We start from the raw sequence: 14,341 nt of genomic DNA on the forward strand, positions 1-14,341 counted from the left end.
TGAAATGTGTTTGGAAACTGCAGCTGGTGCAGAATGCTGTAGCTAGGATGCTGACTAGAGTGGGTCATAGGGACCCTATCACTCCATTCTTGGCCCATTTACACTGGCTCCCAACTTGTTTTCTGGCACAATTGAAGGTGCTGGCTTTAAAGCTTGTGGCTAATATACCTGAAGGACTGCCTATTCCTATATGGACCTATCTGACCACTATGGTACTCTTCGTCATGGCACTAGAACACTGAAACCCTCACCCCAGAGAGATTTATCTGTCCCCTTCTTTGGCCATCTTCCATGAGTGGATGAAAACCTTTTTGTTTTCTTTGGTGTTCCCTTAGTGATCCCTCCTTCCTGCCATTTTTAATTGTTGTTATGTATGTGCATTTTATTGTAATGTATGTATATTTTAATTTGGTTTTAATTATTTGAGTAGTGTGTTTGTGTTTTTTATTATGTATGTTTTTAACCTGTTAGCTGCCTTGCTGGTGCTGGTGGGGATAGAAAGATGGGGTATAACTTCTGTAAATGAAATGAAAAATTAATAATCTCTAAGCTCCTCATTACTAGGGATTCAACCTGGGAATATGGCCCAATCTGGAAGCAAAATATGTGTTCTTTAATAAATTATGTTCCTTCCTATGTTGCCTTAGTATTAATAAGCTAGAGTGAAGATCAAATTTGGTGAAATAGTAGGGAAGATTTGTTTTCACTAAATAAATTAAACTAGGCCATAGTCCAGTAATGTGCCTATAGTAGGCTGGAGAAATCATGCGTGCATTCTCTGTGTGCACATCTAGTGCCTGAAGATGCAAGATGCTTTTCATTTTGAAATGAAGCTGGCTGTTTAAGTACTCGGTGAAAACATCAAAGAAGCTTTTGGTTGTGTTCATTATTATCCCATCTGCATTCTTACAGGATTCTTGGTTTCTTGCTGTAGAAATCATTTGCCTGCTTTTTTCTTAGTATCTATTTGTACATGTGTGTATTGTTTTTCTCTTTAGGTATGTACTTCTCGATTCTGGTTTAACTATCGTCATGTGGCCAATACCCTTTCAGTTTACAGAAGTGTCAAGAGACTAGGCATCCCTGATAGGTAAGAAAATCTGCAGAGGTTACTTTTTTTGTTAGTAGTAATGATACGTTTGTAAACTTCTAATGTTCTAATTCTGTAGGCTGCTGCACTAGCACAACAGGGTATAGTTCTGGCATGTTGCTCCTTAGTTGTCAAGGTAAAGAAAAAAATGTGTGATGTTGCATACCTAGGAAACCAAGAGAATTGTGGAAGTTTGTTTGCCCTGCTTATGAGACGAGACAAGAGGAACAGAGAATGGAAATAGTCCTGCTATTTTCATTCTGTGGATGTTAGAGGAGAGGATCCTACTGGTGCTACATTGAAAAGTGACTATGGATTGTAATGCTGTAGCAAACTTAATTCTCTTTTGGCTTGCAAATATCAGTTTTGGGGTTGACCTGGAAGCTGACATGTCACCGTAGAGGGCACCTGCAATCTGAATAGTAATGCTTCTGATCCCCACATTATTTGCTACTAATCTTGACATGGCTCAATCTGTGAATACGCAAGTCTAGAGACTGGGGCCATGGATAGACCAGATAAATGTCTGCAGGTTTGCAGAAAAGTACCGAGGTTTGCAGAAAAATCTGATATCTTAAAAAAAAACAAAAAAACAGGGAGGGGCTTAAACTGCCCCAAATGATAAGAAACAGATGCTGTCAGTGGCCATTGCTAGGCAGCTACAACAGTATTCATGCTTTGCTTTCTGTCAGAAAAAGCAGGGGGTGGGGGGCAAAGCCCTTTCCTGGGCTATTCTGGCCTTTGAGGAAGGACTCATTGGGGCCAGGCCCAGCAGCAACCACTGGGTGACTAGCTACCACGTGAGTTCAATGACTCACCCATGCCTGGCTGCTTGCTGCTTTTCAAAAGCAGCCACTTCATGAAAGCCAGTGTAGAGGCTAGACTTTCAGACTAAGATCTGGAAACCTAGCTTTGAATCCCTACTCTGCTGTGGAAGTTCACTTGATGACTTTGGGCCTGGCACACACTCAGCCTAGCCTACCTCAGAATGCTCTTGTGACGATAAAAAGAAATAAGTGGGGAAAGGTGAGGATATGGGGGCTATCAGGAGGAGGGAAAGAGGAAATAGTGTGGAATGGGATACAGGGGAAAGTGAGCCCCCCCCCACAAGTCCTTGCAGGTTCCCCACTGCATAAATGGGCCAGGCTCAACTGGCACTATTCAGCTTGGCCAGAATTTTCACACAGAGTGACGGGAAGGGAAGGAGGAGAAGCTGAAGATGGAGGGAAGATAAAGGTAGGTTGGCTGGTGGTGGGAAGGATAGAAGAGCAGTAAAAGAGAGAGGGAAGGGAAGGGTAAAGGGAAGTAGTGGGGGAGGGGGAAATTAGATGCTCCCTGCAAGTCCTTGCGGATCCCCCACTTGTCTGGATGTATTAGCACATGAAGAAACAGTAATGCAACGTATGTACTACTTGCTATACTGAAAGCAGTGTTATTTTTGGCTTTTTAAAGAATAAATTTCCAAATATTGCAGGTTTTTCTTAGCCAGGTACCTATTTAGTGTTTTTCTAACATCTGAATCATGATCAAGAAATTGGGAACGGGCTATGGTCTAGTGAACTCTCTTCTCTTCCCCTTTTCCTGCACAAACTCTAGCTTCTCTCAACTTTAACCATAATTTACTGAGGTGTGTGCCGTGCAAAAAGAGGGAGGATTTGAGCCAGGAAGGGCAAAGGAGTATGTAAGCCAATGATCTGCTCCTTAACAAAGACCAAATGTTTGGTACTGTGTTTTCAGTGGTCCTTAGTGGTCTTCTAGATGCTAGAATTAAGGGAAGGCCAGTCCAACCAAGTTAGATGACTTTTTATGATTGGATGGAGAGTCGGTTTTCAGCCAGGCTAGCTCTCCCCTGTTTTTTAGATGGATGGTGTTAAAGGTTCAGTAGTGTTGCAACAAAGATGAACTTTAGGAATGTACCCCAACCAAGTATTTGTTGCACAGTATTTAGTTAAACCGCCCACAAAACTAAGTTACCATTACTGTTGCTTGATTAGAGAAAGCTTCATCTTAATTAACAAAGTCAAACTAATTGGCAGGAGCTAAATGGAACAGGACTGTCTAAAATGCTTGATTTTAGCAAAGTACCTTGCAGGCTATTTTAAGGAGATTAAGTTCCATTTTTAGAAGTGGGCCATTGGTTATGGATGCAGTTCTGAAGCATTTGCTCTTTAATGTTCGTAGTGAGAATAGAAAAGGCTTTTCAGAAGCAATGTTCAAGTCAGGTGTGCTCCCTTGAAAATTCCAGGGGAACGTGTTTTCAGGGCCTACTTGGGCTTGATTTTTTTTTTGACAGCTCTGCTGCCACTTGATTGTTTCCTATCCTGACTTGAATTGGTTACTTGGTAATTCTTTTCCTGTACTTGATCTATGCACTATTATTCCTTTTCTGCTGCTCCTTTTCCAACACATTTTGGATCACCATGATGGGAAAGGACAGTCACCATCCAGTTTACAGATGTCTGTAATGATCATGTGCCAGCTTTCCAGTCACCCTCAAAAGCACTGTACACAGGTAGAGGAAACTAATTTTAGGTAGTTTGTAAGCGTTAGTGTAAGGTTGAAGCTAAGAGGGTAGATTGTGACTCTGGAAATCCTCATTCAAATTTCAGTTTGGCTATGAAATCATTAGGTGGCCTTAGGAAAGGTAGTAAGTATATCTTAGTCTTGCTTAGCAGTTAGGTGGTTAATAATATTGGCCCACTCTGAGCGCTCAGCAACTATTGTATAAATAGTAAGTATTTTTGGAGTCAGTATCCTTTCTACTTTTTGTCATGTATCTGGTTGGATAATAACACAATTGCAACATTTATGTGCTATTAATGTGGCATATTAATTTTTATTGGCATTAACTTTCCAGAAGCATGCCTCTCTCTCCAGTACATACACGGAACTCCAGACTCCTCTGGCTTCAGAACTTTGTTTGGGATTTATTGCGAGAGATTTGGAAAGCAAGCCTGTGTGCTGTAGTTGTTAATGATAGACTGGGGAGGCCTAGGTTCAAATTCCCCCTCTGCCATGAAGTGCAGTGGGTGACTTTGGGTCACTCTGTCTTTCTGTTAGCATTACCTACTTCATGGGGTTGTTGTGAAGGTAAAAGCGAGGGGGAAACTACATATTCTATCCTGTGATCCTAGGAGGAGGGCTGAGATAAAATGGAATGTAGTAGAAATAGAGAATGCTGCTGGGGTGTGCTGTTTGTTTCTTCTTTCCAGTTTCCCTTTTCACAAAACAGGAAAATTATGGAAGAATTTCCATGCTGCTCTGTGATTTCAGTTATATCTGTCAAAGTGAACTGAAGACTGATGATTGTTTAGTGTTTAAATCCTATTATTCCCTTGTTCTAAATAGTGTTTAGAAATAGGTTTCATATTCCATGGTAGTAATGTGATTGCTTGTTCTCCTGGTGGAATTTTCAGTTGCTCTGTAGGGAATTTTAACAGGCTACTATTTCTGTGTAATGTAGGTGTATTTACAATTATGATTTTCCAATCTGGGCTAGATTTTTTTCCGTTTAAAATGTATCCGTAAGATGTCTTTGCCTTAAGAAGCTTGTGAGAAAAATAGTCTGTTTTAATCTGCATTCTGCTCTCCCTTGTAATTTATGAATTTGGATTCTATCACAAAACTAAACAGTGAATGTAGAGCTGAGAATGAAACAGTCTTATTTTGGAACTTGGCATGTACTCATTCTTTTGGAAGGAGAAAAACATATGCAAGACTACAGTATCAAGAATCACTATCCTGTTTTGAGGCTACTTATGACATGTCTCTGGCTTTGGAGTCTAGAAGAATTTTTTAGATTAAATAACACAGCTGATATCCCATTGCAGTGATTTGGGAAACCAGTCAGGCTTATATGAGAGGGAACTTAATAGCCATAGCTTCAGGAAAAAAAGAAAGAAAAATCGGAACAAAACCAAGGAATAATGGACAGGATTCAAATGCTGGAGGAACAACATAAAAATTGCCTTAATAAAGCAATTTTAACTGAGATTAAATTTAACTGAGTTTAAGAAACCAATTAGATGTGCTTGAAACTGAGGAGGTACAGAAGAAATTAAGTTTTTTAAGGCAGAAGCATTTTGAGCATGCAATCACACCTGGAAGATCTCTGGCACATTATTTAAGGAAAGAAATAGAAAAATGATAACAGGAGTTAAAAAATGATCGAATTCCTCGTGTAGAAAGCGATACAAGAACAGTTTGCTCTCTTCTTTACAAAATGGTATAAAAAGGACTCAGCATCAGAAGAAGGAATAGAGGAGACTATAAAAGGAATAAATACTAAGAAGTTCACATCTGAACACAGGGATATATGGAATCAAACTATTATGATTCAAGAATTATCACAAGCTGTAAAGACAAGATCTGAGCAAGGCTGTCAAAATAAGGACATTTTGGAGGACATTGATTCATAGGGCCACTGTGAGTCGGAAGCGAATTGACGGCGCTTAACACACACACACATAAAGACATTGAAAAAAGATAAACACCTGGGTTTCTTCCCATCTCCCGAATCTAAGTCACTGAAGCTACAAGCATCTTGATGTAAGTTTTCAGAAAAAGCAACTTTCATCTTTTCTAGGCCTCAGTCTGAACCGTTGTTTGAATTGAATAAAAAACTGCTTAAAGAAACCAGTTTCTTAACAAAGTGCACTTAAGTTAAAATTGACAAAAGTATCCAGAGCCATAGTAGCAAGCAGTAATGCTCCTTATTTTGTGAGCTCCTTCCTCATGCGTTTAGTTGGCAATGCTAGTATGACCCTGACTGCTGTCTGCTTTCCAGGGCTGGAGGTTCAGTTCATCATGCAGAATCTTCTTTATAACATACATCTTTCTTCACCATTGTTCCTTTTTCAATCTAGACAAGCATGGGTAAAATGCTGCCCTTGTCACCGTTATCCGTGACTGGGTAACTTCTAGATTGGATTACTCTAATGTACTCTACGTGAGGCACTTGTTGAGGAGTGTTGTAAACATTGGTTCAGAAGTGGTTGTTAAATAGTGTAGAGCAGAGGGAAGCATGTTACAGCTACTTTGAAAGAACTTAATTGGATTCCTGGTTTTGGCTTTACTGGCTCAATAGTTCTTGCTTAAGCATAGACATGTCTGTGTTCTTAGAATATCCTAAGCTCCCATCACCTTGAGCCCAGAAACCATAGAGGGAGTAACTCAACAAAGAAATAGTTTACAATTCTGTCAGCAATTGGCTGCTAACTGAAAAGTGGTGCATCTCTGAGAACGACAATGTTGTAAAGGAGCCATAAACTGTACTGCTGAAAAATGAAGTAAGACCCAGCAGTGCTTAGCCGAAGCCAGATCATTAAGGGCTTTAAAGATATTTGGGGAGCTCCTTTTCATGTTTTAACTTCCTGCCTCCTCTGCTCACGCACTAAGATATCTGGTGAAGCCCAGCTTCTGTGACTTTAGCCATAAAAAAAGATGTTGTAAAATTCTCCTGTGCCTGCCTTTATGGCTAAAACGTAGGGCAAAATATAAAAAATAAATACATGTAAGTAGAAACTTGGCTTTGGATAAATGCCGACATTATAAGTAGGTTGATGTACATAATTGGATGCTTCAACAAATTCACTACTGCTAGATCTAAAATGTAGGCTTTATTTGGAACTTCCCCCTGTAAAAGAGCATATATTAATGATAGTGGTAACGGTCAGGCCAATATACTTCAGGATTAAACACATGCCAATACAGGAAATGTTAAGTGAGCTCATCATAAGGATCCTATTTACAATTCTTCAGCTGTGGTTTTTGCAGTCTGGATATAGCTAGAGAGCAGACCTTTTGTTCTGGGTTAATCAATAGTTTATCTTGTAACCCTTATGTGTGTGCACAAACAAATGAGTCAAAGAATTGCAACATTTCTGCTTTTAAGTACTGTAGTAATTATTGTAATACAACTTCAATTTATTAATTAGTTAAATGTGTTTATCAATGTAACAGGATGACAGTTTGATTTATAGAAGAATACCTCAGACAAGTCAATTCCAAAAATCATAGATGTGGGCATGTGTTTGACAGTGTTGGTCTTCATGTATGTTCTACGGATTTTTGTGTTGTTGGAGTGGCACACTTATGCATGCAAGCTGATATGGTGAACAGCCAATGTGTAGCTTACACCTTTTATCATTTTTACATATTCTAAAGCTGGATAAATGTGCTCAAGGGCTTATGCTTAGAGAGAGAAATTATTCCATAATTTCAGTATAGCTTAGTGAGAAAAGTGTAGCGAATTAATGTCAATGGTATTAATGGCCGCTGAAAAGGAGGGCTCCATATACAGGTGGTAAAGTTAAGCAGATGTGTACATTTTAGTTTGGTTGACATTTACTCCTGTGAGTGAGTGCTCAAGCCAAGGCAAGTGTGAGGAACTGTCTTTTTTGCAGGTGATGAAACTTAAGTAGAAACCAGATCTTACCTTATCCCATGGCGCACAAGTTACTGACTCGGACTGTTCAGTAAAAATCAGAAGTCTCGTGTTTGGAATCTTCTCAACAGACAAGTTATATGTGCAGAAAAGAACAGGCTAAGCTAGTGCTTTAGGGTGGTATTGAAGCAACAAATCTTTTATGTAATGGTGGTTGCTTTCATGGCACAATGAAATGAGAAACATGTGTATAGAAACCATTGTTTTCCCAAAAAACCCTTAACTATCATTAACAGTAAAAAGAGAAGAGAACTAGCATGTTTACTGCCTTGGCCTCTATGCCCTGTTCATTGGCTCTCCAGGGCAATTCGTCTGCTACTCTGTGAAGCAAGTTGCTGGGTTAGATGGACCACTGATCTGATCCCGCAGGGCTGCTCTTATGTTCTTAGACACTAGAGGAGATGCATGGTTTTCATTCAAAAGAGCAACCCTGCTTCTGATCCTCTTCTCTTCCTTGCTAGTATCCTGTCATGTAAAAGCTGTGGTTCTTTTGGGTGAACATTGGAATCATGTTCTGTATTATATTATTAGGGGAGAAGAGTAGATGATAAACATTTATCTAAGCATGCACTTCCTGTGATGTGTTTCCAGGCCTGATGTGATTGGGCCATGAATCACTTGTATTTGGCTCTTGCCACCAAGGATGAATTTAGTGTATATCAACGTCTCATAATTTTTTAAAGCTTAAAGATTGGGTGGGAAACAGTGACAGTATTCTTCTTTTAAAAATAGAATTTATTTGGATCATCTACATCATTTCTTTCTTTTTTTTTAAAGAAAAAAAATCCATCTAAATGAAGTTTTTTTCCAGAGCTTCAAAGAGAACTTGTCATCTAACGATAAAAGCAATTAGGGAAATGTTTTTCAGTTCTTAGCACAACCGCCTAAGGTTCTTATTGACTCAGAGCATTGTGCTCCCACATTCATTCCAGGCTATTCTTCTTCTGTTATAAAACAGAACAGAATAAAATTAGCTTGCTTCTAGTCATTGGGATTATATTCAGTATAGTTGTGGCTCTTCTAAAAGCTAAGATGATGGCATAATGTTGGGCAAGTTTTCAGCAGTATCACAGTATTTCCCTAAATGCAGAATGTCGTGTGTTTAGCAGCTTCATACTTGAGGAACAACTTAGTCCAAATTTATTTAGTGCAAATGTCTCCCTGCTCCTTTTCTAAATGTGTGCAGCCTAATCAAGCCAAAGGGCCAAGGAACATGATCTGCCTATGTCCAATGCTCTTTATGTTATTCAGCACAAGAGGGTCTTGAAAGTGGTGTGTTTGTCAAGGAGCTTCTTTAACGCAGGGTGGCTTTTTTTGTTTTGCTGGCTGAAACAAAGGTGGCTGAGGTAGTTTGTATTCTTGTTCTTTGTATTCTTGTTCTTGCCTAATTTGTTCTTGCTCTAAGAGTTAAATTCAAAGCTTTTAATCTCTATAAAAGAATTAATCAGGAAACAAATTCTGCAGCTGTTTTCAGGATGTCAATAAAATGTAAAGGTGGAAGGGATAACAACAGTTTCATTAAACTGGTCTGGATAGCCACACACCATGGCTTGGATCCTGCAGTAATTTCTGCTGATATAAGGGATTTCTGTCAGCAGAGCGAGTCTTCTGCTGCAGTCTCAAATGCTCTCTAAAATGCTACTCCTGGGAGATAGAGAACTCCTAAAAACCAATAGAAGAGGGAAGTAGGCAAAATTGCCTCCTCTTCCATTTGTGGAACCCCTCCCTGTTGGATCAAAGTTGATCTCTCTATTTCATGATAAACTTGTTGGACAGAGATCAAGCCTTAATTTCACCTGTGGACTGCCCACAATTTTTTTCCTAGTTGGGTTATGAGCAAATACAAATGTGATACTTTTCAGAATATGGAGTATGTGACATTTCTTCTCTATGCTTTGTAAGGTTAGTTGGAGTGAAAGAGTCAGTGACTTGCCAATTGGATTTTCCATGGATCTTTCTCTGTAATTTTCACATTGAATCCTGATGCATAGTCTATTGTACCACAGTTAGTGATGACACAGTGGTAGAGTTAACTGAACCCAATGGGCAGAACAAATGCTACCAATCAATCTATTTCCAGTGTTACCTAGTCATATCGCTTTCATTTGAAAGGTTTGTATAAACTATCAATAGAGATTTAGTTTTGTGAACTGGACAGAACTGAATGTGTCTAGATGAGGTTACATTTTTAAAGGCTCTGTTGGTTGTATTTGTGGTTTAAATTAGCCACAAAGACTTTCTTCAAAAATTGGGCTGAAATAGCTAAAGTGCTTTCAAAATGAGTAGGCTTCTTGATGTTAGCACTGAAAGTCAATTTCATGAAGGGCTTCCATTTCTGGCAAGTTTTTGTTGCTGAAGTTAATTTATTTTTATTTTCTTCTTAGCCATATAGTCTTGATGCTAGCAGATGATATGGCCTGCAACCCACGGAATCCAAGACCAGCTACTGTGTTCAGTCACAAAAACATGGAACTAAATGTTTATGGTGATGATGTGGAAGTGGATTATAGAAGCTATGAGGTTAAGTATTAAGCAAATCCTGAATGGAGTCATTGATACTTAGAGCATTACGGCCCATCAGAAGGGTGACAATCTATTATGCATATGTGACCAGTGTAGTTCTAACAGCTGAAAGGGACTTGCTCCCAAATACAAGGATGAGGCTGGTAAGTGGGCACTGAATAAAATTATACTTTGGTCCTGTAGTGGTTCAGAGACTACTGTCTCTGAATTGAATTTTTCCCATCAATATGTGTTTCTGCTATATGCCATCTCTGCAAGTGGGTATTACTGTATGACAGTATTTTTAATTTGTAGCCCAATTTTTGGAAGCTAAGCAGGGTCAGCCCTGTTTAGTACTTGAATGAGAGACCATCAGGGAAATCTAGGGTCACGATGCAGACAAAGGCAATGGGAAACCATATCGGAATGTCTTTGCCTTGAAAACCTATAAAGTTGACTGTGACTTCATGACACTTTCCACCACCATTGCAGCATTACAACACTGAGTACACATACAGATTTAGCAATTGTTTTTGGGGGAATGTTTGTTTATTTAAAACATTAGTTAGCCACCTTTCTCTCTTGAGAAACTCAAGGTGGCTTACTATATAAATAAAAATTCTAAAGAACAAGATAAAACAACAATTATAAACTCATAAACGTCAGTTTAAATGTTTAGAAATGACCTTCACTTTCAACTATTATTTTTACTATTTTATTATTTATTTGAACTGTTTAAGAAACTCTGATAATATTTCATAACTTTAACTGGAAATAATTGGGTTTGAGATGCAAGAGCTGTTTTCCCAAGCACTTGCATCAGCCTTGAAAGTACAGACAGAAAAATTACTAGTCCTCTCTCCTCTCTCCTGGGCTTATGCTTAGTCATCTGGTGGAAATTTACTTATAATGGGTGGCCAGGTGAGCAATTAGCAGGCTAGGCCTATTATCTTATACCAAGCATATTACATTTCGTCACACACCAAGCAGCTCATACAGTATAAGTTCTTACTGCTTCACTCATTACAGGAAATGACAAAGAGCTAGTGTGGGGTGGAGATCTCTTTTGCATGACTTGACTTTTCTTTGTGAAAACATGCCAGCCCTTGTGCTTCAGACCTATTCTTCAGGCTTAATGAATAGGCTTATTACATATGAATTGTGAGCGCTGTTTAGTAATGACAGCACTCCAGTAACTTTTTAATTCTGGGAATAAACCTTTAGCATGCCAAATGATTGTAGCAATTTAGAAATGATTGTAGAAAAATGGAAAGCTTAGCAGTTGGATGTGTGTGTCTTCCTTATAATACAGATGTTGGTAACCATGCACAATTAAGGTTTTAATTCCTGACATCTCTTAAAGGGACACATTAACATCTTCTCAGTACCCATATTAAAAGATACATAAGAAAAGGTCTATAAGAAGATACTTGCCAGATATTATCGAATGCTAGAGTCTGGTTATTGCCATTTGATTTTTTTTAAATAGAATTGATCTGTGATGTCTGTACTAAGACTTTGATTTTAGTTAACAGCTGCCACGAGCCTGATTATTTTAGTGCTTTTTGAGCTGATATAAATCTGTATTCAAAACTAGCAGCTCTGATATTTTATGGAATTTTTTTTTTCACTTGCAGGCCAGATGGACAGTTTCTGGTCAGATGTTTCTACCACTGGTATATTATTTTCCCAGAGTCTCATAGGGATTATATGCCTTAAAATGTATTTATTACCATTTTGCCATGGTAACACATAATAATGCTGCTGGGTAAGCAAGCATAAGTAGGCTCACACAGATGAAGCCACGCAGTGTGACAGGTGTTCAAATCGATGAGGGTATATTATAAAGAATGGAAGGGTGGTAAATGTGTGCTTGATAGCATAAGTTTCAGTAATAAAATTTATTGCTGTTCAGTAATAAAATATTGAATTTCATGGAATAAAGAAACTACTTGGTTATGGTGAAATTTGGCAGCGCAACTTATGCTTATTGATCTGCTATTAAACTGTGTATGCATTACTGAACTGTTAGTATTAATTTTACTGGATGATTATTTTGAGGATATATCTGTTGATATTATCTGCACGTGCAGTATAGTATTCATAGAGGATCTTGTTTCTTCAGGTTACTGTGGAGAATTTTTTGCGAGTATTGACAGGAAGAATCCCAGCAAGTGCACCTCGTTCAAAACGCCTCCTTTCTGATGACAGAAGCAACATTCTTATATATATGACAGGTAATTGTGTTTTTTCTTCCAACACTCTTCATGGTAATCACCAGAATATATTTGGAATAAAGTAATGCCAGAATTTGGAAGTGGCGGTGTGGTTTGGTTTCCCTCAGCTTGGAAACATTTCCTCTTTTTGAAAACGTTCATTAGGTGCCAGTTTAACATAAAACATAGGAAGAGCCCTATTATATTCGTCCTTGTAGTCCAACGTCCTATTTCCTACTCTGGCCAGTGAGATACTCCAAAAGGCCTATAGGAGGGCCATAGGGCTTTCTTTTAGCATTCTCAGATTGGGCAACATGGGAAACAGAGTTTTTACTGTACCTCTTACCTGGGAGAGCCAGCATGGTGTAGTGGTTAAGAGTGGTGGACTCTAATCTGGAGAACCCGGTTTGATTCCCCGCTTCTCCACGTGAGCTGCGAACTCTTATCTGGTGGACAGGATTGGTTTCCCCATTCCTGCACATGAAGCCTGCTGTATGACCTTGGGCTAGTCACAGTTCTCTCTGAACTTTCTCAGCCCCACCTACCTTACAAGGTGCCTGTGGTGGGGAGAGGAAGGAAAGGCAATTGTAAGCCGATTTGAGTCTCCTTGAGAAGGTAAATTGGGATATAAAAACCAACTTATTGTTATTATTGAATTGGACTGAGAAGCACTGAGAACTCCTAGGCCTCTTTAAAGCAATGGGTTCTGTATAAAGCAATTTGGGAGTTTCATGAGTACAATGGAAGAGACGTGTGGATGTGGAGTTGAAATCAGAAACTAGCACACTAACTGTACACTTAAGCAGAGTTACAACCCTCTGAATTCACTGAAGTCATTGAAGTTAGTATTATACTAATATTATACTGAAGTTAGTATTATACTGCTTTGGACAAATGTGGACTATGCCAAAGTCCTTGTTTTCTAATCCTGACCGATATGTAAGACCGGAAAAATCTTACTTGTGTTACATTGTCAGTAGTCTGGGAAGAAGAATTCCCTTAGATTCCAAGGAAACTTGGTTTACCTGTACATTTGCCGTTGTAGTTGAGAGAAGGAAAGAGAAAAATGGGTTACACAAACATCTGAAAAAATACAGACTTGATTATGGCTTGGTTCTTGTGGTGGGGCCATCTTCAGCTTGGACAGTTCCATCCCCCCCCCCCCCCGTTGTTTAGCCCCTTTAATACTTTGTGAGTATGGTTGCAGGGAGAGATTAATATATAGCTGTTTCAGTGTGAGCTGCAGTGTGCTAAAGTTTTTAAACATGTCTTTGAGTAATCATTCACTTATCTACTTTGCAAGGTCATGGTGGAAATGGCTTCTTGAAATTTCAGGATTCTGAAGAAATCACTAACGTAGAACTTGCAGATGCTTTTGAACAAATGTGGCAGAAAAGAAGGTGATCTCTCATTCCAGCCTTTCAGATTTATTTGGGTGCTCATTTTTTCCAACCTGCTTACCTACTCTTACCTATGGTGTTACTAGTAGCACCCTGTTGGTTCAAAGAAAAAATCTCTTAGTTTACAAAGTCTTCCCTTCTGGTCATCTAGAGATAATTCTTACTTTCAGAAGTGAAAAGGCAGGTCTTTATTTACAAGCCTATCTTATACTGCCTTTTTCCTACTCCAAACCATTATAATCTATGTGAAATTGAATGGTGTTTATTAATTTTCGGTGACTGCATTGATAATTACATTTGATTAGTTTTGCTCTAACAGGAAATCACCGGTTGTCTTCAAAATAGTTAATATGGCATGTTAATATAGAGCATATTATTTAGATTCTTTCTGACTACCTCAGGAATTAGAATTTCTTGAACCATCTGTCCCGCTATTTTCAGTCCCGCTAAAATGGATGCTTGCAGGAGTGAATTATGCCTGATAATGACATAATGCCATATGGCTCGGGATGGCCTTTGACTTGAATTATTATAGCTAAGTAGCTTTTTCTTCACAGTGATGCATGAAACTGCCTGTGGATTTTCAGAGGAAAAAATCCATTGTCTCCTTTGCTGTAAAGGACTTCACTGTCTAAGCATCCATAGGCACTTGATAATTGTAGGATGTTTAAAATGCTCAGCTAGTTGG

At 38.8% G+C, this 14,341-nt stretch overlaps 1 protein-coding gene across 1 annotated transcript in view; it reads left to right on the plus strand.

Moving 5' to 3' along the window:
- The window catches only part of PIGK (phosphatidylinositol glycan anchor biosynthesis class K), a 119,059-nt gene that overhangs the window by 3,263 nt on the left and 101,455 nt on the right, over positions 1–14,341 (plus strand). Inside the window, exons 3-6 of the mRNA XM_056844553.1 lie at positions 999–1,090; positions 9,920–10,055; positions 12,163–12,274; positions 13,557–13,653. Coding sequence (XP_056700531.1) covers positions 999–1,090; positions 9,920–10,055; positions 12,163–12,274; positions 13,557–13,653 — 437 coding nt within the window. The remainder of the gene's footprint in view (positions 1–998; positions 1,091–9,919; positions 10,056–12,162; positions 12,275–13,556; positions 13,654–14,341) is intronic.

Source organism: Euleptes europaea, chromosome 2 (assembly GCF_029931775.1).
Source record: "Euleptes europaea isolate rEulEur1 chromosome 2, rEulEur1.hap1, whole genome shotgun sequence".
NCBI lineage: Eukaryota > Metazoa > Chordata > Lepidosauria > Squamata > Sphaerodactylidae > Euleptes > Euleptes europaea.